At 42.1% G+C, this 27,455-nt stretch overlaps 1 protein-coding gene across 1 annotated transcript; it reads left to right on the top strand.

The window, feature by feature from the left end:
* The first annotated feature begins 667 nt into the window (after nucleotides 1-667).
* LOC120510891 (vitellogenin-2-like) lies at nucleotides 668-23,861 on the top strand. Its single transcript, XM_039727246.1, has 36 exons — nucleotides 668-707; nucleotides 822-842; nucleotides 946-1,097; nucleotides 2,389-2,640; nucleotides 3,160-3,321; nucleotides 3,413-3,561; nucleotides 4,157-4,307; nucleotides 4,410-4,567; nucleotides 4,657-4,822; nucleotides 5,655-5,780; nucleotides 6,134-6,352; nucleotides 7,279-7,496; nucleotides 7,630-7,727; nucleotides 8,011-8,135; nucleotides 8,244-8,345; nucleotides 8,984-9,103; nucleotides 9,186-9,375; nucleotides 11,100-11,193; nucleotides 11,305-11,490; nucleotides 12,021-12,165; nucleotides 12,284-12,506; nucleotides 12,588-12,763; nucleotides 13,130-13,535; nucleotides 13,731-14,020; nucleotides 14,489-14,539; nucleotides 15,341-15,427; nucleotides 16,445-16,657; nucleotides 16,746-16,888; nucleotides 17,280-17,418; nucleotides 17,909-18,044; nucleotides 18,485-18,671; nucleotides 18,998-19,086; nucleotides 20,142-20,239; nucleotides 21,017-21,176; nucleotides 22,549-22,710; nucleotides 23,568-23,861. The coding sequence occupies exons 1-36, from the start codon at nucleotides 668-670 to the stop codon at nucleotides 23,684-23,686; spliced, it is 5,553 nt and encodes a 1,850-aa protein (XP_039583180.1). The 3' UTR covers nucleotides 23,687-23,861.
* Nucleotides 23,862-27,455: the final 3,594 nt, after the last annotated feature.

Genomic DNA, 27,455 nt, shown 5'->3' with positions numbered 1-27,455 from the left:
CTTTGGTCATTTAAAAAATATTCCTGGTCATTGTGACCAGAGATGAAAGGACACACTGATCCTCTGATTTATTTGAATAAATACATATATGCCATATATACAGGTTTTCATTAGGTTGTTAAATGGGCTTTGGTGCACATGGAATATAATAGCAAGGGGATATCTGTCTTTGTCTGCTGCCTTCAGGGGCAGCTGGAACCAGTGCTGAGGGAAGAGGGGGAACACTGTCAGTGTGTGATAGTGACTCTGCTAATTGGGCTGCTATCAGCTAGATAACAGTTTGGGTCAGGTGCCAGGTCAGCATAACCTGGGCAAAATCAACCTAATCTATGGCAGGACCAAATATCATCAGCCAACTGTGACACAACCTAGGAAATTAAGTAATGTGTTTATTGTAAAATTATTGTAAGCGATCTAGTAAAAACTTATTAGGGTAAGTTGAAACTTTTAAACAATTCAGCAAAGGGCTTGTGAGATAATCAGTGAGATGCCAAGGTATGACTTGATTTCTGTTACTCCATCTGAAGAGAAAGTATGATTGCAAAAAGGGAAGTGTTTACATTAACTGATAAAAAACTTGAGAATTCAGCAGAACACAGCCACGTGTTCCTGAGCTTTCTTCCATAAAAGTCCCACCATGTCTGGCACAGCCCCATTCACCTTCACTATGAGGGGGATCATACTTGCACTAGTGCTCACCCTTGTAGGTAAGGCTACATATTCCTCCTTCACATTTCTTTTCCAAATTTTCCTTCAGTTCAGTAGCAGTGATTGGATCTAGATTGAACATTACTTACCTGTTTTTTCATCTCTTTTTGTAGGTAGTCAAAAGTTTGACATTGGTAAGTAAATTTCCTTCTGTAACCTGTCCTTGGTGAATTTGCTGTTATTTCTATTTATTAGAATGTGCTTACAAGTATTTTGAAAATGGCTTATTTCCCTCAGACCCTGGATTCAGTAGCAAAAAGAGCTACTTGTACAGTTATGAAGGCTGGGTGTTGAATGGGCTTCAAGAAAAGAATTTGGCCAAAGCCGGCGTGCGCCTGAGCTGCAAACTAGAGATCAGCGGGCTGTCGGAGAACACCTACCTCCTCAAGGTACTGCACCTCCTAAATGTGCAACAGAGAGATAAGATCACAGTTTCCATTGCATCTGGCTGATGTGGGGTGTAGCAAAGCTGCAGGAAACACAACTGGAGGCTTATCACTGCAGGTATCAGAGAGTGAGTGGCAAGCTGCTGTTTCAGAGGCGATGAGTCACTTACCTGTGCTTGTTGTGGAAGTTGTTTGTAGCAGCTGTTCCTCAAGACTTCCTATTGGAAATACAATTGCTGGGGGCTTGCTAGAAAATGGAAAATTAACTAAAGACATTTAAACCTGCTCTAAGATTTGATTCTAGTCTTAGCACACATTTCTAATTCTTATGGGAAGCCAGGACTTGTGTATAAAATCATTATCATAAAGGCAACTAAAAAAATGGATTTAAAAAGTGATAAAAGCTAACAATAAAAAGTGATACACGATAAAGGTAAGATTAAAAAGTGAAAGTCATAAAAAAGGAGTATGTAATAATGTTTAGTGTTTGAATCATGTAGTAAAAGATCTGTACGTGTGAAATCATGCCTCTGCTGATGTCAGCAGTGATAACCTGACTCAATTCAAAATGAACATGCTTCAGAAATGTACTTTTACCCCTTTAATTCAGTTACAAATCAGAGCTTCTTTTTGGAATACTGAATTCAGTGACAGCTGTCACCAGTTGTATTGAACTGTAGATCTTTCAAAATTGGGGTCTAGGGATTGCGTTTCACATCATAGACTTTGTCCTGAAATTCTTGTATGGTGTGCACCAGCCTGTGCTCTGAGGCACCTAAACTGGCAGTAACTTTGCCAGAGTTATTGAAATTGCTTCTTATTTACATTGTGTTTATAAATATATTGTTCATTGTTAAAATATTTTGTTGATTTAAATAAGTGACAAATATGAAGCAAATATAATAATTAGTTTAGCCCAAAAAAGTTGTACAGAAATAACTTGAAATGAAACATTCTAAAACTGCACTTTTTTTTTACATTTAGAATGGTATAAGCTTTTAAAATGCTAAATCTAAAGCAGAATATTTATTTTAAAGCTGACAAAAAGGGAGACTTTATTTGATATGTTAACTGCTTCTGTAAGATAAAATAGTACTGTCGAGCAAACAGGATTTGCACTGGTTTAACAATAGTGTAAGCACAAGACAAAAGAATAAACTGCTCTATGAGTTTCTAAGCCTACATTTGGAAGAAAAGAGTATCTCACTAATGGATGTATTAATTTCTTCCAATATGCTTGCATACTTCGTACCAAAGGGGTTTTATTCACCTAAGTATCTTGATTTCCTCCCAGATCCGCTCCCCACAATTCGAGGAATACAATGGCATCTGGCCCAAGGACCCATTCACTCGATCTTCCAAAATCACCCAGATGGTTTCCTCATGCCTTACCCGGCCCTTCAAGTTTGAATACAGCAGTGGACGAGTTGGAAACATTTATGGCCCAGAAAACTGCCCTGATACTTGCATTAACATAGTGAGAGGAATACTGAACCTGATACAGATAACCATTAAGAAGTCACAGAATGTGTATGAATTGCAAGAGGTATGTTTCTTTCCATTTTAAAACTAGTTTGCTGAAATAATGTGTTTATTCTCTTTAGCTGGTCTTCTTCTGGGTTTCTGTCTATTTGCATCTACTTTTGTGTGTTTGTAGTAAGAATAGGGTGATTTTCATTAATATAGAAGTAAAAGTTCAACATATAGAAATGCATGTTCAACAAATTACCTGGGCTGAATTCTTTCTAAGACATATGTCTTTAAGTCTTAACATGCAGTTCTTTGGAGAAAAAGAATTATTATCCATGAATTTATTTGTTATATGGCTTCCATAATACAGCTATTGGATCAATTTTATTTGCTAATTGTTGGTATTGATTGATTACTTTTTAATTTAAACTCCATCCCCTCACTGAGTATTGCTCACGTGCCTATTATTTAGTTCAGTAGGAACGATTGTACGTAATAGTAACAGATTCATTGAGAATTTCCATTAAGCAAAACTTCTCACACAGTGAAATCCTGATATAACTTGGAGGTCTCATTTTCTGTATTCGTCTGCCAGGCTGGGATTGGAGGTGTTTGCCATACAAGGTATGTCATCCAGGAAGACAAGAAGAACAACCGAGTCTCTGTTACCAAAACTGTAGACCAAAATAATTGCCAGGAAAAAGTGGTGAAAAGTCTTGGAATGGCTTACATCTATCCCTGCCCTGTTGACATAATGGTACGTGAGACGTGAAAAGGTGTTCCTAATTCCAAACATGGCCACTGTGTTCCCATCTGTTCACTCTTTGGGTCTCTCTGTCCTCCTACAGAAGGAGAGGATCATCAAGGGCACTGCAGCTTTCTCCTACAAGCTGAAGCAGTCGGACAGTGGCACCCTGATCACAGAGGTGGTGTCTCAGCAGGTGTATCAGATCTCACCCTTCAGTGAACCCACCGGCGTCGCTGTCACGGAAGCAAAGTAGGTGGGACGTGGGCTTGCTTCACAAAGTGAGAGTAATTAGAGGTTCTATCAGTTCCCTTCACCCCCAGCTGAAGTGAAGTGAGAATTAAGCTCCACAGCATCTGAACGCAGGTGTGCAATCACACTTGGAGTTTCCACAGTCCAAAAAGTTCAGCAAACCATTTTTTATTTGTACCCTGGTCAATCTGGCATTATGATTACATGTAAGAAAAGGAGAAAAGCTGTTTTGTTTGCTTATACCATAAGAATGCTACTTTACTGCTCTGTTTGTCCTGAAAAGGGGCTAATTTGTAGTGTCAGGAGGAAGATAGTGTATGTAGAAATAAGACCATTCATTACACCAGGTCGGTAGCTCTCATTCAGCAGACTGCAATTTTGCTTCTCCTCAGAAACAATTTCATTGTAAATAACTCCAATGCTATTTTGTTCTAGGTAGAAGGCTTTATTCATCAGCAAAAAGTTTTCTTTTCATAAGAGAAAAATTTAAAGAGTAAGACAGTTACCATCACAGTATCACTGAACAAGCAAACAAAATTGGCACATGGGTGAAGAGAGATAATGCCTTTCTCCTGTGACTCTTGTCTCTTGACAGACAACAACTCACCTTGCTGGAGGTGAAGAGTGAATCGGGGAGCTCCCCAGACATCTCCATGCAGAGCTACGGAGGCCTTCGCTACCAGTTCCCAGCAGTACTGCCACAGATGGCAGTGCAGCTCATCAAGACCAAAAACCCTGAGCAACGGGTATCTTTTTCCAAATTGCTTTCCTAATTTAAAAAAAACAACCTGATCACAAATTCCAAATACTGTAATTTTGCATGCCCTCTGTCTTGTGTTTTGTAACAGATAATTGAAACACTGCAACACATAGTCCTGAACAACCAGCAAGATTTCCATGATGATCTTCCATACCGTTTCCTGGAGCTCGTCCAGCTCTGCCGCACGGCAAGCGCTGACACCCTGGAGTCCATCTGGAGGCAATGTTCAGATAAACCCCGCTACAGGTATTTCATTGTATCAACCTGTAAGAAACTCCTCTGGTTTTGTGACAACCAGGAGCTGAAATGAAGGATTTTTTAAAATCTGTTTTCAGACGATGGCTGCTGAGCGCAGTCTCTGCGACGGGCACCGCAGAAGCTCTGAAATTCATTAAGAGCCGAATCCGCAGTGATGACCTTAGCTACCTTCAGGCTCTTCTGAGTGTTCCCTTTGCTCTCCATCTAACGAAAGCTGATGAACACACTGTTCCAATAGCAGCAGTGAGTAAAGCCATGTGAATCTTTCCTGTCTCACAATGAAAGAAATGACAATCAAAAACCTGTGATTAAGTACATTAGAGGATGGATTCTCCTCTTGTGTACACTAATTTTGTGGAAGTGTTGACCCGTGAATTTGTTTTGGCATAGCACTTATTAGAGGATAGTTCTATGTCTTCATTTCACTGTATTGATGTAAAGCCCTTTTCTTATAAGAGCTTCTGGGAATAAATCCCATTGTAGTTACCAGCAAACACACATGGCATGCCTTCACATGGCAAAACTTTGTCCCTTTAATCTCTTACTTCTGAAACAAACGATTGATGTTATGTCATTTGAGCAGCTCTTTTAATTGCAAACTAGTCCATGAAGTGGAAAATGCTGCAGGAAAAGTATTAGTGCAACATCAAATGTGTTGACACAATAATGAACCATTTATTCTGAACAGGATTTTTGCCATCTCTAGCCAATATTTTTAAACAGGAAAAGCAGAAATTATGTGAAAATGCATCATCAGTATAACAGAGTTGCACATTTTCCTAGAGGCATTCCATTTACACATTAATGTTTATCCGTAATCTTAATGTTTTCAGGGTTCAGTTGATGAATACCAAAATGTAGCTATGTAACCTTATATGTGTATAAACTAGTGGGGAATTAAGCTCCTAAGTAAAGCTTCCAAATATAATGTCTACAACCTACTCTGATTTGTTTGGATGAGAACAGTAATCATTCTGAAGCTGATCCCTTAAAATAAGAGCTGATGGTTTTCCTGCTCTGAAAGTTTTGTGAAGCACTGTATTAAATGACAAATTAATTTTTTTCTTCTTAACAGGATTTAGTGACAAGTTCTCGAATCCAGAAAAATCCTGTGCTTCAACAACTTGCCAGCTTGGGATACAGTTCTGTGGTGAATAGATACTGTTCTCAGACTTCAGCTTGTCCTAAAGAAGCTCTCCAGGTAGGTGGCTTTTTGCCAAGATTTTTTATTTTTTAATAGCTTAGTATTGTTCCTTATATTAGCTTAATTCTTTTAAGATACAATATAAAAAGGGTGACTGGAAATATAAACACACATTTTGTAGGTTTTCCTCAGAAAAAAGGCATCAAATAATTTTGTCAATGTAGTAATTTGCTTCATCATTGAAAACACAGTTTTCACATTGCAAGGGTAAAATCCTGAGAGAAACCACGATTAAGTGATTTTTATCAAAGACAGTTGCTTTATTGTGGTAGGCTTTTCATTGGGTAAGGGGGACACTGTGGACAGTCTATAGATTAGAGTGAGAAGATTGAACTGTGCTTTGTTTACAGCCCATCCATGACCTGGCAGATGAAGCAATCAGCAGGGGCCGTGAGGACAAAATGAAATTAGCTCTGAAGTGCATTGGCAACATGGGAGAACCAGCCAGCATCAAGCGCATCCTCAAGTTCCTTCCCATATTTTCATCCAGTGCTTCTGATATCCCCATCCACATTCAGATTGATGCCATAATGGCCTTGAGAAAAATTGCTTGGAAGGACTGCAAAACAGTATGTAGGATCTGGTAGATTTTCTTTACTTAATGAATTAGAATATGTACCATTAGCATAATTATTTTAATGGTATCGTGTATGGATTCCATTTTTTCAAAAAAAGATTATTTTTAAGAACAATACTATACAGTTTTACATTCAGCTGATGTTTTCTGCTAAGTTGTAGTGATAATTAGTCAGTGAGAATCTTCCAGAAGGATATCAGTAGTGTTGATTTTATCACCTGTCATAACCAACTAAGTCCTGTGCTAGTTACAGATAATGGACACTTAGCCTCCTAAAAGTCAGACATATAATTTAAATTGTCTCTCTAATCAGGAGGAGAGACTTTCTGTTAAACTCCTAGGCCAAATGTCAGCATTGCTTTGCCTCTTTTAGACCCTTCCCTTGAGGCTGGGTGAGCCATCACTGACCCCACACTGAGGTTGCTGTCACAGAAAGCATAGGCAAGACTTTCAGATGGTTTAGATATAGGAACTATATGAGAAATCATTCACTCAGACTGTCTTTGATGAACTGCAGAACCCTTTAAAACTGGTTTTAAGTAGTGAAGCATGCTCACTGAGTCTGTGGAGTTACTTCAAACAATGAATCTTATTATCTACATTTTTTTTCTTCCAAAGATGTTCACTGATATTTGAATGTCACAAAGCAATGCTGATGCCTTTGGATTGTCATGGGTTGACTCAATACATTGATAGATGCACATTTATTTCAGTTTCAGTGGTTTCATGGGGCTGTTCCACCACGGCCCCTTCAGTTATTTTATTAAGTTATGTGGAACTCTGCAGTAAAAAAGATCAGGAAACCTTTCTGCAGGGATAATGATCCCCTCTCCCATATTTTCTGTGGGTTAGGTGTGGATCCAGTTTGCCAAATGGTTTCAGTTATTGGTAATTCCAGACCCTCTTTTGCCTCTGCAGGTGCAGGGATATCTCATCCAGATCCTCGCTGACGAGTCGCTTTCCCCCGAAGTGCGGATGATGGCTTGTGCTGTTATCTTTGAGACAAGGCCTGCCCTTCCCTTGATAACAACCATTGCCAACGTGGCCATGAAGGAGAGCAATTTGCAAGTGGCCAGTTTTGTGTATTCCCACATGAAGGCTTTGTCCAAGAGCAGGTTGCCATACACATACAACATGTGAGTAGCGACAGGAACAAAGCAGGCGTTCTTCAGCAAATGATGGTCTTCTGCAGGTGCTGACAGCTGAAGTCTGTTTATTTACTGACAGGAGCTTGTTTCTGGATGCTATTACCTTTCTCATTTTGTTTAGATCTTCAGCTTGCAATATTGCCCTTAAGCTGCTGGCCCCCAAATTGGACAGGCTGAGCTATCGCTACAGCAAGGTCATACGCATCGGTGGTTACTTCGGTGAGTAAGTGCTTCAGTGACCAGGAAACTTTCACTTCAGAAATCTATTCTTAAAATATTTCGTCCTATGGAGAAATATGGCATTCTTTGTTTCAGTGAGAAATTAAATTAAATGTGAGACTCATATGTTTAGAGTAGTAATTCAATAATTTCTGCCTAAACAGTTAGAGTTCATGCGATAATATATCTTAAAGTTGGCAGTGGAAAAAGCTGCAGAAATATCATCTTGAATGGTAAACAGAATGGTTAGAAAAAAGATGTCTCTTGTTTTCTTCTGCCATAGAAAACTATAAAGTTGGTGCTGCTGGAGATGTCCTCATTATAAACAGCCCAGGAACGATGTTCCCATCAGCAATAATTTCCAAGCTGATGGCATATTCTGCAGGGTCAGTGGCTGATTTGGTGGAGGTAAATATTTACCTAAGTCAATAACAAATCAAATTAAAATTAAAACTGCTCACAAAGTTTCCTCTCTAAGCATGTTTCAGACTGCTCCTTCTCGTGCTGTTTTGGTAGGCTGGTGTCCGCGTGGAAGGGCTCACAGATGTCATCGTGAAACGAAATATCCCATTTGCTGAATATTCCACATACAAAAAGATAAAGGAGATTGGAAAAGCTGTAGGTATTTTCAGTAATATAACGTGTGAGTTATGTGAAGGGGCATTGGTGATGCTTCTCACTCTAGCTAAGCCCTGTGTCAGGAGGTTAAAGGAGTCAGGTCAAGTATTTCTGTGAAGGAGAGGTGTGCAGTGGGGACTGCAGGAGACATCTGCCTTGGCTGCAATAGCTCCTACCAGTTTTTGCTCTGGCTCTGCCTCCTCCCCACCTCAGAGACGGCTGCAGGAGGAGCACAGGAGGGAAGGGAGTAGCAGGCACTGCAGCATAGTGCACACATGCCTGGCAGGCTTCCTACTCCCTCCCTTCATCTACCTCACTTAGTTTACAAGAATATGCCTTTGTCTCCAAGAGAAAAGACTTTTTTTTTTTTGCAGTACTTTTGAATTGGGTTTAGTGGTACTAATGACTCAGACCCTGTGTATGAATGTTATTGTATTGGGATACCAAACATTTGTGGGCATCTCAATGGTGGAAGAAAGCCTGAATTAGTGCCACCATGCTATCTACAGTTGGAAATCTTACAAAGGAAAAGGGCAGCTTGGCCAGTGATGGGTTTAGTTATGGGTGGTTTAGGATGAATTATCATTTATGAAGTGTTCCATTAAGAAACTTTTCTTGTTTCTTTATCTGTTACCCAGCTGCTGGGATGGAAGGAGCTGCCAACAGAAACCCCCTTGATCTCAGCCTACTTTAAACTCTTTGGCCAAGAGCTGGCCTACATCAATGTCAATAAGGAAGTCCTACAACAGGCTGTGAAGGTAGGGCCCTACCTACTTTCTTTGCAATACTGGACAGCTCTACCCTTCCCATCCCAACCCGCTGGATCCCTGTTTCTTGCAGGCTGTCCTGGAGCCGGCCGACAGGAGCGCGGTGCTGAAGAAGCTGGCCGGGCAGCTGCGCAGCGGCACCGCGGCGCACTGGACACAGCCGCTGTGGCTGGGAGAGCTGCGCTACATCGTCCCCTCCTGCACCGGGCTGCCCCTGGAGTACAGCTCCTACAGCACCGCCCTGGCCCGCGCCGCACTCAGCGGTGAGCTGGGAGCTCAGAGCACCTGGGCAGGCTGCCTGCAGGGAGGGCAGGGACAGGGCTCAGGGAGGCTGGAGAAAGGAGTGGGGAGCCAGGAGGTTAGAAAAATAACTAGCTTTGGAACTGGAGAGTGAGGCAGTGAAAATGTCTGAGGAGAAGCTGGATGCGCTGTTTTGTGCATTGTCTTTGAATGGATTGAAGTTAGAAGTGGTGAGATGAGAGCCTGGGAAACCAGAGTGAGAGAAGCCACAACATTCAAGGCCAAAAAACCCACAAGAGCTGCCTGGGGAGCTGATGCAGATGTGGGTAGAGCGGGGGGTTCCTGAGAGGTGCACACACAAGCTAAGGAGGATTCAATGTTGATTTAAAAAGAGAGGAAAATACAAAACAAACAAAAGAGCACTGTTAGGAACATTAAGAAGGAGGAAGAGAATAGGGCCTTTGAAAAGAGACTGGAGTTCTCCTTAAAAAAAATAAATATGCAAGCGCTAATCCTCATCAAGAAGTTAATTCAGTGATCACACTGTGAGCTGTGCAGAAGACTTAAATTAGGCAAGACTGACTGTAATATCTGCTGACACCATGTAAGCAATGAAGGGTGATGAACTTGTGCTTGTGTTCTCCCACATACCCACTCTTTGCTGGTTTTTGTTTTGTTAGTTTGCTTTAGTAACATCTTGGCAGCTCTGTCCCTTCTGTGTGTCTTCTGTGTGTTCGTTTGTTTGTTTTTTAATAACAACCTTATAGCCAAGTTGGGGAGGTATGGATTGGATGGATGGGCTGCAAAATGAGTGAATGTTGTCTGGACTGCTGGTCTCCAGGGGTAGTCAACAGCTGAAAATATAATTGGTGATGTGTTAGGAGAAACCTTTCTCTGCCATTGGTACTTGTTCATTGTCTTCTTTTAAAATTTGAACTTTGTAAAAGAAGGCACCCTCAGGATTTCTGTGTTGATGTTAACATTGAGTTGGTGGGAGCAGTTGCTGCACTGGGGGGGTCAGGCTGTCACTGACAGACATCTTAGCAGGCTGGGGAGGATGGCCTGACAGAAGTGGAGTGAAATTTGACACGGGCAATGCAAAGTGCTTCACCTGGAGTGGAGTAACCCATGCAAGTGTATAGGCTGGGCATCACCCAGATAGAGAGCAGTTATGCAGGAAGGGCAGGACAACCTGGTACAATAAATCAGCAGTGTGCTCATGTGGTGATGAAGGCCAGCTGTGTCAAGGGCTGCACATACAAGAGCAGAGCCAGTGTGACAATGATTTCCTTCTCTATTTAGCACATTTACAGCTATATCTGGACTATCTGTTCAGTTTTGGGTCCACAGTACAAGATGTTCATGCTTGATGTGAGGAAAGATTGGACAGCAGAGGTTGTTTAGCCTTGTTCTCTGCATTCACTCTGTCTTCTGACTCCCCATGTTTCTGAAATTTTAATGTTACACTAATTATCAAATTTTCAATTTGGGTCAGCTCTTCATTTTCTTTGTATATTTTTATTTCCATTTTCAATATGTTGCATCAGAACCTTCACCTACATAACAAGCTTCCTCCATATTTTCAGTATTCTTCAGAATCATGTAAGGTCTCATGTACCGCAAAGTCTCTCTTGTTTTCCAGCCCTATTTGCTGCACTAACAAAACACTACCTCCTACTGAAAACTACTTGTGTTCAATTAATTTCTTTCATTTTTACAATGTTTAAATATTATTCTTGCATTTCAGTTGATGGAAAGATAGCTCCCCCTTTACCTGGAGATTTTAGACCTTCACAGTTGCTCGAATCCACTGTGCAGATTCGTTCTGACATAAACCCCAGGTATGACAGGTTTCTAAGTCTTTCCATATGAAGGAGGTTTTTAAGGGAAGGCAGAACCACATGAGTGAAAAGAGCAACTTTCTTGCACCTGACTGCTGCCCTCTGTTTCAGCTTATACATACAGAAATTTGCAACAATGGGTGTCAACACAGAATACTTCCAACAAGCTGTGGAAATTCAAGGCAAGGTCCTGACAAGAGTGCCAATAAAGTTTGAAGCCAAGATAGACCTGAAGCAGAAAAATATTAAGATTGAAACAAATCCATGCCGTGAGGAAACTGAGATAGTGGTTGGAAGGTACAGTAGCATTATTTCAGAATATTTTGTGTTGCTGAAGCCTGATAAAGTTCACTATTAAATGACCTCCCACAGAGGTCTTAAAATAGGCAGAGTGACTCTTCAGTGTGTAGCAGAACCTTTAGGATAAAGCACAAAGAAGAAAAATACAGTAAGTAAAAATCAGAAGATACCTGAATTGTTTAACAGAGTAATTTTATATTAAATTGTTTATTATTTTGTGTTCTTCTTATTTTTTATTATTTTATTATCTTTAAGATTTTGATTTACGTGTTTCGAGGAATATTTTTGATGTTTTGGAAATTTTGTTGAAATTTATCCAGACTTTGAAAACTTCCTGCAAGATAAGAAAATTATATTTGCCATGAACTCTTTTTTTGTTTTCAATAATATTTATAGTTCTAAATTCTTATCTAATCCCTGTGTTCAAATATCTTACCTCTGTGCTGTCACATGATACTTACAAGGATATATTAATCCAAAGACAAGGGGTTGGAATAACTCACTGTTTTTTGCATATCTCTTAACAGACATAAGGCTTTTGCTGTATCAAGGAATTTAGGAGAGCTAGGTGTTGAAAAGAGAACTCCAATTCTCCCAGGAGATGCTTCATCAAATATTGTCGAAGAACCTTTCAAACCATCAGGTAGAGCTTCCAGTGAAGATTTCACAAAGGTAACCTATTTTTTTGGCTTATGTAGTAATATTTACCCACTCTGCAATGGATGTCTGTAGTTTCACTCTTGCCTGTGACACACTCCCAGTGGTATTCACATCCTGATCTCTAACGCAGCCGGAAGCTGACAGCACGTCAAGGAAACATGCCTACAGCTCTCAAGAGGATCTTCGCCATGTCACGGCAAAAAAAGCTCATAAACGAGACATTTGTGTCAAGCTGCAGCACCTTGGCTGTCAGCTCTGCTTTTCCAGAAGGTCGCGAGATGCCAGCTTCCTGAAAAACACCTATTTGCACAGGCTCATTGGAGAACACGAAGCTAAAATTGTCTTGATCCCAGGTAAAAAAATACTGAGCATCTTAGGCTCGTCAGTGCTATTTGAAGCAGTATAACTTTGTAATGTGTGCAATTGGTGTGTAGTTGAAACAGATGCTGATCTTGACAAAATCCAGCTGGAGATTCAGGCAGGATCCAAAGCAGCTTCCAAAATAATTAATGAAGTAAACTCAGAGTCGGAGGAAGAGGGTGAATCAACTCTGTATGAGGACATTCAAGCTAAACTGAAGAAGATTCTAGGCATTGAAAGTGTCTTCAAGGCAAGTGACTTTGAGTATGGCAGTGGGGAACATTTTCCCCTAAATGAGGGCAAGAATTAGAAGTGCAGTGTGGAAAGCTGGCGTGGCAGATAAAGGCTGGGGCTGTTTTGAAAGGTGCCAGTGCCCCATGCTGAGGTATTGCTCCTTTGGGGTGCATCCAGCAAGGTGGGCTGGGCTGGATTTCAGCTGGATGGAGTGGATCTGAGGGAATTCTGCAGCTTCTGCTGTGAGAGAGGCAGGGAGGTGGTTTTTCCTTGAAAAGCTGGTGTGAGAACCCAGCTTTGTCTGACACCCACAGAAGTTTTACTTTGTAAAAACAGGACCAGATGTATTCTCTCTTTTTTACCTCTTGTACTGTGTTTGCAGATCGCAAATAAAACACGACACCAGAAGAAGCAACCTTCAAAGAAAGAAAATACTGTGCTTACAGAGCTTGGGGCAGACCCCGATAGAAAACATCCCTCCAGCTCATCTTCTGCCTCCTCAGCTGTCTCCTCTTCCTCATCATCTGCTGTATCTCCTCGTCGTAAAGAGGCTGGTGATGAAGATGAGAATAAGGACGAAGACCAAGCCAGAAAAAAAGATGCAAGCAGCAAGAGCAGCAGCAGTAGTGGCAGGAGCAGCAAGAGTAGCAGCAGCAGCAGTGACAGAAGTAGCAAGAGCAGTAGCAGTGGTAAAGGCAGCAAGAGCAGCAGCAGCAGCAGTGGTAAAAGCAGCAAGAGTAGCAGCAGTAGCAGCAGAAGCAGCAAGAGCAGTAGCAGTAGTAGCAGTGACAGAAGTAGCAAGAGCAGTAGCAGTAGCAGCAGTGACAGAAGTAGCAAGAGCAGCAGTAGCAAGAGCAGTAGTAGTAGTAGCAGCAGTAGCAAGAGCAGTAGTAGTAGCAGCAGCAGTAGCAAGAGCAGCAGCAGCAGAAGTAGCAAGAGCAGCAGCAGCAGCAGTGACAGAAGTAGCAAGAGCAGCAGCAGTAGCAGCAGCAGTAGCAAGAGCAGTAGCAGCAGAAGTAGCAAGAGCAGTAGCAGCAGCAGCAGCAGTGACAGCAGTAGTAAGAGCAGTAGCAGCAGCAAAAGCAGCAGTAGCAGCAGCAAAAGCAGCAGTAGCAGCAGCAGCAAGTCATCAAGCCATCATAGTCATGGGCATCACTCAAGGCATGTGAATGACAGCAGCAGCAGCAGCAGCGAGTCACTGAGCCACCATAGCCATGAACATCATTCCAAACATCTGGAAGGTGGCAGCAGCAGTGCATATTCCAAAATATGGGTAATTTTTGTCAGTAAATTGACTGATGCTACTAATCACACTCCTGATGGCGGCTGGCTTTGCATGACAAATAAGGACATTAGGAGTTGACCAGTAGGTTTTAGCAACATAAAATTGAAATGTTTATTCTACAAACACACCTGCAATCATTGGCACAGATGTCTGCTTCATCCCAAAAGTTTTCACAAGTTTGTTGAAAATTTTGTTACTGTCAGGAAATAGGTTTTATTGACAATATGTTGTCCATAAATATGGCATATTTCTGTCTTAATTTTGTGGTAGAAACATTAATGCTTTATATAAATGAATTGATCTTGCATTATGTTCTTGTGACTAAGCATGCAGACATATGTATGAATGATAATCAGTAAATTTCTTATTTAATTTCCAGTTCTTAGATTTTCATATAATTGCAGCATTTCTTTTCTTCTGAGATGTCTAATCTTCTTGTTTTTGTCATTTTCAAAGGAAGCTCATGAGATTTATCAGTACCGCTTTAAATCAGCACGCAAACAAGAGGTGAGTTTTTCTTTCCTCACTAAAAGAAGTATGGAATCTGTCAAGAGTCAAATGGAGACTTTAATGGCAACTTGTTCTCTTTGTTGAGGAAAATTATAGTACTGATAACATTAGAACCATGGTGGTTCTTCTGAGATGGGTAAAGACAAAGAGCTGTGTTGCCTTTTGTGCTGTGCACATGAAGCCACTTGTGGCTCTGCAAAGGAACTGCAAAGACTCTTCCAAAGCAATAAAACAGACTGGAGCTGCACACTTTGGAGGAACCATCAGAAGCTCAATTCATTTGATTTGCTTTGATCACCTGGTTTCTTGTGTTTGTACATAAGGATGTGGACAAATGTTGGAAGATTCTTTATTTTATTCCTTATTTTGGTTGAGCAGATTCTTACTAGGGTATGGGCCAGCCAGAGCAGTGTTTGATACTCAAAAAGTAACATTTGAGCAGTGTATGTCCACTCAGATGCTCCTTTCCATTCAGTTGGTCTGTTCAGTTCAGCTTCCAGTTCATCAGGCCTGTGCAGAATTTCTGGTATTTCATATTGAAGTGAGAAGCTAATTAAATCTGACTTGCTTTGGTCCACTGGGAGTTCTCATCTAGGTATGGTCCTCATGGACTCTGAAGAGTCAAATATGTTTGGGGAAACAAGACTTTTCAGACTTGGATCCTACGTAGTAAGCAGGACAAAGCCAAGTCCCATGAGAGAGAGTATTGTTCATTACTGCCTCATGCAATTTCTTCAAGCATGCTTTAAAGTTACCCTCTTAAGGCTATTGTGGTTTTATTTTTTTTTTTTTTTTCAGTTCCCAAAAAGAAAACTCGCAGATGACCAAATCAGCAGCTCACATTCCTCTGCTAGATCCAGTCATGCCACATCTCGAGCTTCATGGGTTAGTTGCATCATTTTCAGGGGGTTTTGACAGCTTGGAGTAATGTCAGAGTGGCTGTGCACTGACATTAATTGTATATAAAAATAATTATAATAATCATGGGAAGGGAGAAATGCCAACCTCTTGAGTCTCAGGTATCAGTCAAGACAATGCACCATAGTTCCCACATGCACTTTCCTCAGCAGTGAGGATCCTTCTTACTTGCATCACAACCATTCCCTCATGGAAATCCCACCCAACAGATGCCTGCAGAGACTCATTTTGTGACTCTGCAGCCAGGAGGGAGACTGAGGTGCTGCAGTGCCAGTGTGAAGACATTGGTGGTAGCAAAAGTCATGTTCCAGAGAGGGCATGGAGCACCTGGGCTCCTCACCACCCAGCAGATGAGTGCAGGCTTGAGAATGATGGAGTGAAGATATTGAATGGCATGATGCACTTAAGGGAAGGGGTTCTTGATGTTGGAGAAAATGTCCTGGATTATATTCTGTGCTGAGTTGCTGTGCAAACACAAAACCTGACTGGCCCACAGAACTCACAGCTAAAGTGTGAGGAGAAAGCCAGTACAAGACCCAGACAGATAAACAGGAGGAGATGAGCTGGGGGATGTTTCTGCTGTGGGAACGAGTGACGCATAAACTGACAGCTGATGTTCAAACTGAGCCACTTTCTTTTATTCACAGGCTGGGTACTAACAATGAAGCCCAAATCATATAGTCATTACTGTGTTTTAATTATGTGAGTATTTCCATGGTATCAGCTGTAGCTCAGGAAATGGCACAAATTTTGGCTCACAAAAACAGTGATAAAAGCCATCTGGCATGCAGAGGCACGTGCACATTAAACACATATGCATGAGGTTTTATAGGCATGTATATATGTGCCATACATATGCTGCTATATATTTGTGGTTCGGTTGTTTATTTTTTCATTTCTCCATCTAGATCTTGCATCTAAAATGTTCCATGGTAACTCTTCTATAATTATATGTTTTGCATACCTTCTCCCCCTTCCTCTTAGCCGAAGTTTTTGGGAGATGTTAAAACACCAGTATTAGCAGTTTTCCTGCATGGCATCCGTGATGATAAGAAGGTAGGAGGCCTCCAGCTCGTGGTGTATGCTGATATTGACTCCATCAGGCCCCGGATGCAGGTGTTTGTGTCAAACCTCACAGATTCAAGCAAGTGGAAGCTCTGTGCTGATGCTTCAGTCCACAATGCTCACAAGGCAAAGGTAAGGCTGAAAACTGGCTTGTATAGCTCTGTATGCATCACAAGAATGCTCCAGACTCTAAAAATGGACCATTGTCCCTCCATCACAGGCCTACCTGAAATGGGGACGCAATTGCCAGGACTACAAGGTTTCATCTGAGCTGGTAACTGGGCAGTTTGCTGCCCACCCTGCTGTACAAGTGAAACTGGAGTGGCCTAAAGTTCCTTCCAGTGTCAGATCTGTAGCAGAATGGTGAGAATTGAGTCTTCAGTGACACTTGTTAACAATGCTGGTCAACTGGGAAAAATCTGCACACAAGGTTCTAGTGGCTAAAATACTGGCTGATACCTTATTCCCTGATCTGTCCAAGTACTGCCTTTGGACATAAAAGCTGAGTGGGATTACATCTTGTTTTAATGTACAGTAACTCTTGATATTTGCCATAATTACTGAAAACTGAGGAACAGATCCTTCCTTTCACTGAACACTTGAACAGTAGAGCAGAGAGTGAGTGTGAGGACATAACCAGGGGTCCTGAAGATTATTATGCTACTTACACACAGGTGTGAGACAATCTAGCTGGGATGTGTGCAGCCTTTTTTGCCTCCATCTCACTAAATCTTTCTGATTTGAACTTTTGAAGGTTTTACAAGTTTGTCCCTGGGGCTGCATTTATGCTGGGGTTCTCTGAAAAAACAGAGAAGAATCCTTCTCGACAAGCCAGGGTGATCGTGGCTCTAACTTCTCCAAGGACATGTGATGTTGTTGTCAAGCTTCCTGATGTAATTATGAAATATTTTTATCATTCTTCTATTTTATTCGTAGTAGAAAAATGTAACTGTTTAATTGCAGTGGGTCAATTCTGAGAAAGAAAAATTAAGTTAGCATCAGTCTGGGTGCAAATGATGAAAATTACTTTTATATATTTCCATCATTGTAATATTTCATAGAAGGATGCCTACATAGTGATTCTTTTAATGGAGAGAGACGTGGGTACTCATAATGACAGGAGTTTCCATCTGCAATATCTCCACAAGTGTTCATCTCATCACCTTTGAAAGGGAGTAATTCATTCTCTCCCAAACAATACCTGAATGACTTCTCTCACACCATGAGAGAAAACTGAGCAAAAGCAAAAACCTCATGGACAATGAGTCAGATGAGTTATGTTGACATAAAAACTTTGCAATGGAAGTAGAAGAAATAGGAAAAAAATCCTAGCTGTTTGCTGGCACAGGTGCATTTTGAATGTGCTTTTGAATTCCTTTTCAGATTACCCTCTATGAAAAAGCCATGAGGCTTCCCCTGTCACTTCCTGTAGGTCCAAAGATATCAACGTCAGAGGTGCAGCCTCCCACCTGGAATGTCTTTGCTGAAGCCCCTTCTGCAGTGCTTGAGAATTTGAAAGGTCAGATCTAACTGGGTTCAGAAGCATGACAACTTCAGTCTCACAATTTATTTGGACACCTTGTAAATTTTGCTGCCATTGTTTATCTCCAGTTAATTAGGAAATGTTATGCAATAATATAAGGATGGTTCAACTGGGAGAAAATACTGTTCATGTAGAACAGAAATCATCAGCATTTCAGGGATCAAGATACCAATTATCTGAATTGATAAAATTTTAAATTTCTGTTAATTATTTTTTGTTAGATAGACAAACACATTTCATATGCCTTTTAAAGAATTTATGGGTGCTTACTAGCCAAAAATCCCTGTGAACCAAAATATCACATAATGAAAAAAATACAAAGCTAAAATAATATGGCAATAAAAACAAACCATACAACTTAACAGCTTTCTCTCATGAAGAAGAAAAAACTCACTGGCATTTTTTTTTAAAACCAGCTCAATGCTCAGTTTCCTACAACAAGGTCACAACTTTTAATGAAGTTCGGTTTAACTACACAATGCCAGCAAACTGCTACCACATCTTGGCTCAGGACTGCAGCTCTGACCTTAAGTTCCTGGTGATGATGAAGAATGCAGAAGAAGCTGTGAACCTGAAAGCAATCAACATCAAGCTTGGCAATCAGTAAGTAACTTCTGCCAGATGCTGGGAGCATGAGGGACCTCATTGCCCACATTTAGCATGAGAGGAGCTCCAATCTGAGCTTTCCTGCAATGGCTAGCAGCCCGTGAGCTTTCAGCACTCCCCTTGTTTATTTTCCATGCATATTGAATGTGACACTGGTGCTCTTCTCCTGCGTCTTAGGTGACAAGAGTACCCCTGATGTAATTTAAGGGTTTGAAATGAGCTTGTGCTCTGAGCAGTGATATTTAGCGAGCAGGAAAATGCCTCTGTCACTGTGAGTGTGTGAAGGTGGCACGGGCAGGGTGTGAGCTCTCTTGTCCTTGCAGTGAGATCGACATGCGCCCTGCCAGTGGACGGGTGAAGCTGCTGGTGGATGGGGCTGAGAGCCCAACAAATGTGTCACTGACATCTGCTGGTAAGGCATGCAGCCTCTGCTGCTCAATTTTCACATATGTTTTGGGAGAAAGGAGGAAAGAGGGAATCTGTGGAGGAGATTTGACCAGTTTGTATTCAATCAGTGTTTCTTGGGTTTTAAGGTAATATTTAAGAATATGTACTTTACTTACTTGCAGAGGGGCACTTAGAAACATTGATTAGAGTGTGAAGCTCTTGAAGTAGCCTAAATAAGCAACATATAATTAACATAAAGAGCCCACCTTTTTGTACATCGTTGCAGGTCCTGTTGTAGTTCCAAATTTGAGAAGGGTTTTGGTTATGCTATCAAATTTTGCTTGATTAAAACTTTTTGAAGTAGAGCTTTTCTAAAATCCACTACACATGACTTGTATAATGATGTTTTTCCTGATTTGATTTGTAGGTATACATTTGGCTTGCATTCTGCCAGGGATAGGTATGGAGAGCTGGTGAAACAACCTGCTTGATTCTCCCAAAACAGGAATAGATTCTCTGAAAAGTACAGGAAGACTTTGTTTCATCCTGTGCTGTGTAGTCAGGGGCTATATACAGTGTGGGTATTCTGACTGAAGAGCTGCAACATATGAATTGGGCTAAATCTTGCTGAAATTGGGTTAGCATGTACCAGTGCTGAGCTCTGTTCTATTTGTTATGTTCTTGGGAAGTGGTAATTCTGCTAGAAATGGCTCCAGTGGCAGCCATGGTGTTCCTCATATTTCCATATTCCATACAGTGCACTCAGAGACTTGATCTGCACAAATACAGAGATACTATAGACAGCTCAGTAACACTTTATAGACATAAATGTGATTATGTTAATAACACCCAAAAAATTAGTAAGTCTGTGACCATTAACATTCTCTTCCATCCTTTTGCAAACACCCATTTTCTATGTATGCCCATTTCTACATTGCTTTCTTCTGTATTTTTGTTTCTTGAATGGGGTAACTGAGGAATTTTGAAGAAAAGAACATTTTAGAAACATGACAGTTGCTTTTTTTCTCTCTTAAAGAAACTAGGTTTGGTCTGGTTTTATTTTGTTTTTTTCTCTTCTAGGTGCTTCTCTGTGGATCCACAGTGAAAATCAAGGGCTTGTACTCCTGGCCCCAGCCTATGGCATTGATAAACTGTACTTTGATGGATACACATTCAGGGTATCATTTTTCCCCTTCCTAATATTGGGTGTTAAGAAATTTCCATAGGATTCCCTTAAATCTGTATGTATGAGGGCAAGGGTGTACAGTGGCAAAGGCAAATATGTGCAGGGCACAAAAAGCCCCAAAGGGAAGATGATGCTACAGGATTGCACTTCATTAAGTCCTGCTCTTTATTTCTGAGTGTGAGAAATGAGAATCTTTGATCAAGAAAAGTATTCTGTTCTTGCAGTACAGATGTCTGTTGGGAAGTGAGTCTGTCAGTGTACACATGCTGAGTCAGCACTGCCTTTGCAAGAAAAATGAGTTTTCAGCTCCTGACACTGCTCTTACAGCTGTATAATACTTCAAAACAGCAAAAATGCAGCCATTCTTGTTAGACGAATGAGTGGCTTAAAGTCTGCACTGAAATTAACATGGAGCTGGAATGTAAGGGGCTGGTAAACTGTTTCATGTCTGTCTCTTGTACTACCAAAACAACCACCAGAAGAAAGCTTCAGCCTATTAATAGTCTGGAGCATGTAGCAATAGTATAGAGCATGAATAACTTAACATCCTGGACTGGCACAGTCGTTGGTAGAGACTGTATCAGTCATAGATTCTGCAGCCCCATGGGAGTTTGGCATCTGTCAGACCCTTTTGAATTCTTATCAAGGAGATTTTAAATATTTGTGCATTAACTTACACTGGAAGGGACCTGCATAGCAAAAATGTGCTCCACAAATATTACCTTTTTTTTTTAAACTTGAAATACTTCTTGCTTCTTTTTCCTCCAAGATCCAAGTTGCTTTATGGATGGCAGGGAAAATGTGTGGACTGTGTGGAAAATATGATGCAGAACGTGAGCAGGAATATCGGATGCCAAACGGATACATAGCTAAAGATGCAGTGAGCTTTGGGCACTCTTGGATTTTGGAAGAAAGGCCTTGTAGAGGAGGTATGCAAGCTCTAACAAATTTAATATAATATTACTGCAGTTGTTCAGGAAATGTGGAATCTATTCAGAAAATTTAGCATCCATGTATATATCAGAAATAAAAAGCATATTAGAAGATTCATTATGAAGTTGTAGATTAAGTTTTAAAATTACTTGCAAATTGAGAAAGAAACAAGAAATCATAAGTTAAACAAGCCAAAATATACAGCTTGATTGAAGTTCAAAAAATAAGATGAATCAAAATCTTTGTTTCAGTTTTGAAGTATTTTAGATGAGGATCAGAAAGACGATAACATTCACACAGAATGCTTTTATTTAAGCACAACCACATTTTCTGGACATCAATTTTCAGCAATTAGTCCATCAAAAAATCAGATGAGGATTAGTAGTTATTACCAGGGCTGACCACCTGGTTTTTGAACCAGTGCAACCTGTCAAACAAAGCATTCATGTTTTGTATGTACAGAGTAGATGAGCAGTTCCAGGGACTGTAATTACATGGTTGACATAAAAAAGCTGTATTTTAAGTCCTTCAGTAGATTAGGATCTTATGGTGAGCAGCTCTCAGCTGGGGTTATGATGCAACATCACACCACAGTGCTTGAGGAGAGCAGGCACGTTGCATCTGTAGAGACTTGCCCTGTGGGAAGGGCATCCTCAGCCCCTGGAGATGGCTTGTACATGTTTAGCTCAGCATCAGCTGTTATCCTTCCATGTTTTTGTCACAAATTCTGGACAACAAACTCACTTTAGATGGTATGGAGTCCACGTGCACATCCACAGTAATATTCCTGTGGCTGGTGGCGACCACATTCTGTTTCCATTTAACATATGGTGGAAACTGCTGAAATTTGAAGACATAAAATTTATATCTAAGAATAAATTGTGGTCTGTTTAGCTCCTCACTTGTAACTGTTTGTCCTGGCAGTCCAAAATGAGAGCGATATTACTTGTTGGCAGCAATGACTGATGCTCTCTCTGTGACCAGTTCTGTGTCTGAATGACATTGGTAACAATGCAATTCTTTAGTGATTAATTTTATTTGGTCAGAAATCTCCCCTTTAGCTCCACTGCTGAATATTCAGCATTTCAAAATGGTTTGACAGCTATTCAGTAAGCCAGTTTACCTTGAAAAATGTTTATTAGAAAGTACTAAGTTTCTATATCCTGATCTAGAAGCAGAGCAGCAGCATTTGAAGTTAGCTTTCCATATCTAACAAGCTGATTTGCAAGATTGATCAGTCAGTAAAGCTTCTCCACTCATGATCAAAGCACAGTTTTCACAGAGGGAAGCGTGCAGAGTGGCAGATGGGTCCTTGGGGGGGTCTGGGGCTCTGGCGTGCAAGCACCGAGCCGTGGGGTTCCTTTGCAGCCTGCAAGCTGCGGCACTCGCTGGTGAAGCTGGAGAGGCCGGTGCAGCTGGCCGGCGTGGAGTCCCGCTGCTACTCCACGGAGCCCGTGCTGCGCTGCACCAAGGGCTGCGCCCCGACCCGCACCGCCCCCGTCACCGTGGGCTTCCACTGCCTCCCTGCCGGTAAGACAGAAACCCCACGGGGCAGGGGCTCAGCAAGGTGTAAATGCATTGCCGCTTCACTCGGTTATTCCGCTTAAAAACGTGAATAACATAGCCATAGGTAGGCATGGACTTACTGACCTATTTGCTGAAGCTCTTTCCCTGTTTTATTAATAGGCAAACATTCCTTCAGTGAGGGAGATGGTTCTCTATTGCACATTTAATTGTTTTCATTGTACTGGGATTTAAAATCTAAACTGAATCCTCCTTTGGGGTGCTTAGGACTAACAAAGTAAGGGCAGGACAACAGCAGTCAGCATTGTGATTCAGCTGAAAAGCTGTGGACTGCAGCCCGTGCAGCCTGAGCCATACAGGACCAAGTGCAGCACCCCAAATCGGGGATCCTTGCCCTGCATTTTTTATATATTTCTGCCTTTGGGAGTGATCCTACTTCACTGAGCTGATTTAGGTACTAGAAGGGTAAGTGTGGACAGGATTCTTACACACAGGTCGAGTGATATGAGATTTATTTTGTATACATGTATATTATAAGAGATTAAATAAAGTAGATATAGATTATATAGAGCATAGAGTTGTATCTGTTTTACAAGGCTTTTTTTCTTAAACATCATTATACCCTTTCCTAAATGTGTTAATAAAATTCTGCATGGAAGTAGTAGCTTTCAAGGTAGAACTGGCTTATTAATGAAGTGGGTTTCCTGGAAGATCTTTGTGTGATTTAGACAAATATAAATATGTAAAACAGTGAGGAACAGCCAAGCCTGCTGTAATTAATAACTAGTGCATGGTAAATGTTGTAGCTTGCAGAACTACTTGTGAAGTAAGCTCTTTAATTTTCATTTCTTGTTCCCCATCAGATTCAGCCACCAGCCTGACAGAAAAGCAGACAAAGTTTGACCAGAAGTCAGAGGATATGCAGGACACTGTTGATGCACACATAGCATGTTCTTGTGAGGATATAAACTGCAGCTCATGAAGCTGTACCTTTGCAGCATAGGAGAAAACATAAAACTTTCATGTTTTTATTGTATGGTGTAAAAAACCTTGTCTTAAGGAATAATAGATACTAAATTAAGTATTCAAGGATCTTGTATGTGGAATCTTTCCAAGTAATTTAAAGTATTAAACTTCATTATTGTAGAAACTGTTATGATTGTCCATAAATATCTGATTTCATAATAAATATATGCATGGAAAAAATGGTGAAGGCTTCCTTATTTCACTGGTGGTGGAAAGAGGAGTTCTGCATAGGTTTTATCCCCCATTTCACAGACTTCTTGAGATCTGTGCACCAGGGTTACACTGGGAATTGGGTTGGGCAGCTGTGGTACTACTCCTGCAGCTTCCCCTGGTGCTGGGATCCTGCAGCGGAGCTGCTCACCTGGGTGTGATGCTGCACCCTCTGCAGCAGCCATGCAGCTGTGGCAATTGGCCAGAGCTCTGTGATGGGCCAGTGCTGCTGCAGGGAGCAGAGGCTCAGGGAATGAACCTGAGCCTCGTGTCCCTGGGCAAGGCTGCTCTGAGGGAGCCAAGAGCACGTTAAATTTCTGGTGCACCCCATGCAGAAGCTACTGTGAATTGGTGTCTTTGAGCAGGACAGGTGGGGCACACCAAGCACACCAGGCACATCAAGCACAGCACCTGCCAAAGGCTCTGAAGCTGAGCCAGACCTCTGCACTTTGGGGGAGATGTCCCAACCTCTGTGCCCAGCAAGAGTCACCACTGCAACCACCCCCAGGTGGGCTCTGCTCCTGCCCCACCACAGGTCTGTGTGGCCATGGCCAGGGATGAGCTGGGCAGTGAGCTGTGTTGCAATTGCTTATCTGCCCTGAGCAGTGGAGCCCAAAGGATTCCAGCAGATCTGGAAGGTGTTTTCTGCTTGCTGTGTTTGCAGGCTGAGTATGCACACTGGATGAATGGGATTTTGAAAACACTTGAGGACATTCTGTAAAAATTGTGTTGTTTTGCTCTCCCCAGCAGCTTTTGCACCTTCAATAAATGCACATACCTGAATTTTCTTGTTTGGATATCAGTTTTATAGTTCATAAAGGTAAAGTCCTTAGCCCCAAAAGAACTATGTTTGAAAGGTCTAAATATACCATTCTATGCAGTTTAGATGCTGCCATGGTAACCTGCACTGCAGAATGATGGGGAGCTGGCAGCAGCAGCAAAGCCATGAGCTGGTGGCTTTGCTGCTTGCCTGGAGCTCACACAGAGCAGTGATGGAAAGCACAGACTTTTCAGGTCACCTCAGGCTGAACTCAGCCGAACCCAGGGCTTTATGTGGCCCCTGTGGGCAGTGCTGGCACAAACTTCCAGCTCCAGATGGGGCAGCCCATAGGGTTCTGCTCTTCCCAGCATGCCAGGGCTGGAGCAGAGTTTTGGGGGAATTGTTTTCTAACAGCCTCAGCACCCAGGTGTGCTGGACCCTGGGTGAGCATCCCTGGCAGGAGACCCGGGGTGAGCATCCCCCAGGGCAGCCAGAGCACCTGTGGGACTGCAGGCCAGGTGGGTGTAGGTGTCCCCTCAGGAGGGCCTTGGAGAGCCCTCGGGCAGCCTCTGCTCCTCTCGCCCCCTGCCACTGTGGAGGGAGCTGGGAGCTCGAGGGAAATGGGCCCAGCAAAACTGTTTGTCTCCCTCACCATTTTCTTAGTTTGGGGGCGCTTTTTTTCCTCTCTCTTTTTCATTCAGGTTCTATCCTTCTGAGTAACACTAGTGTAAAAGGGCTGTGAGTGCATGGGAGCAAAGACTGGGAGCTGAAATTGTTCTTGAGGTACTGAAGAAGTGACCTAGAAAAGGAGAGGTTTCAGTTTCATAGAGAAGTCACTAGAGACAAAGCCCTTGCCAGCAGGTTTAGGTGCTGAAGCAGAAGAGCAGATATCCCAGTGGCAGCAGCATGGCTGGGATGACCAGGGATGCAGCATCTGCTGCCCAAAGGGATGGATGGGGTGGGATGGGGACAGGATTCTGCAATCCCAGTCTGCAGTGCTGGTGGTTTTGAGGAGACCCTGCCCTTGCAGCTGGGTGCAGCCTGCACACTCCCAGTGAAGACCCTTACTTTGAGGAATGTTGTTTGACCTTTATTTTGAGGAGTCACTTGTTATAGTGTGATATAGTGTTATAATTTTCAGAATACAGGCATTGTTGCATTTAATATTGCCATCACAGCAGCTTTCTACTTGTACTGCCACTGACCTCAAGTCCTTGCTGTCTGCAAGATGTTGTTGTTTGGTTTTTTTTAAACACCCAAACTGTGCAGCTGCATGCAGTTGTGCCATAATAGCTTTGAGCCTTGAGTACCAGGGGCCAGTAGCTGTATACTCAAATCCCTTAAGTACATTTACCAAATCTCCAAAGATATGACAGAACTCTCTATTGAATAGCTTGGCTTTCTGTCATGTGCTACCAGTTTTTCAAGGGAAAGGGTTAAAAAATCAGGACCTGAATACAGAGCCAGTAAAAAGGATTTGTCATGCTTCAAATTTCCTTTTTCCTTTTTTTTTGCCCTACAGATGCCATCTTTGATCTAGGAAGAGAATCCACTGTTTGTCAGACATAAATTATATCCCAACAGCTAATTATAAAACCCCATCAGCTAAACAGCATTACAAAAACTAAGCTGTCTTGGATAGGAGCCTCTGGTCTGTTGATGAGAAAATGAATCCAGTCCCTTCCCACAGTGAGCTGGGCAGCAGCATCTTTGGTTCCCACCCAGAGAGGAGAATGTTGGTAGGGAATCAGTGGCCACACAGTGCCAAGGTAACCCCCCCAGCCTGGGGCTGCCTTAGCCCTCCCTGTGCTGATTCCTAAAGGAGCACTTCATGACCTGGCTGGAGGGAACAAGTGGACTCAGGAGCAAAACAAACCCTGGAGCCCAGAGCAGCCTGAGGGATCTGTGGGTTTGCCTAAAAAGGGACAGGGAAAATGCCTGCTGATGAGAGAAGGGGGCTCCACTTCACCATGGGGTGAAGTGTTCCCCCTTGCTGTGTGATGTGAAGAGTTTGGGTGGCCTGCATGCTGTCCACTTTTGTTAAACCAAGAGGTTTGACCTGTAACACCTGTCAGCCTCACCCTGTCCCCCTGGCCAGGCAACCCCTACTAACACCCCTCTGGGGCCAAACACGGCAGTGAAAGGGGCTGGCACATCAGCCCTGGAACAGAAGGCAGTGAGGGACGCGTGGACGTCAGCAGCATGTAGCCATGGCCCTCGTGACAGTGACAGGAGGCGTGAAGTCCCTGTCCCCAGAGAGCAGCACTGTGCTGACAGCTTGTCCCACTCACAGCAGGGCAGGGTGGGCATGGTGTCACAGCAGCCCTGCCCGGGGCTTTGCACAATCCTGCTGGGCACTATCAGTTAGATAAGCTGTGTGTCTTATGGTCAGGTCAGGACAACCCAGACAAAGTCAGCACAGACTGCAATAGCACCAGGTGCTTTCAGGGAGTAAGGATAATTAGTAGTTTTGCTTACATAATAGTAAATTTTGGCTTTAACTATGTTTTAATACTTTTAGGTAGTTGTTTCTAGAGGTACTTTCAAGACATTCAGTTGGTGAAGTGAGAACAAGAGAACTTGTGATGGTTTTGGTTCAGCAGAAATATCTATTGCCCTGACCCCAACCCCCTCTCCCTCAAATGGTTTGTTGGGTGGTTGATAAGAAGTTGATAATTCAACAAAATTCACTGTGCCTGTTAATAATTCTTCTATAAAAGGCACAGATTTTCCCCTGTGGACTTCAGTCACTTTT

This window comes from Passer montanus, unplaced genomic scaffold, assembly GCF_014805655.1.
Source record: "Passer montanus isolate IOZ18808 unplaced genomic scaffold, ASM1480565v1 scaffold60, whole genome shotgun sequence".
NCBI classification, from domain to species: Eukaryota; Metazoa; Chordata; class Aves; order Passeriformes; family Passeridae; genus Passer; species Passer montanus.
The sequence above is the reverse complement of the archived record's forward strand: the minus strand, read 5'-3'. Positions and strand labels throughout refer to the sequence as shown.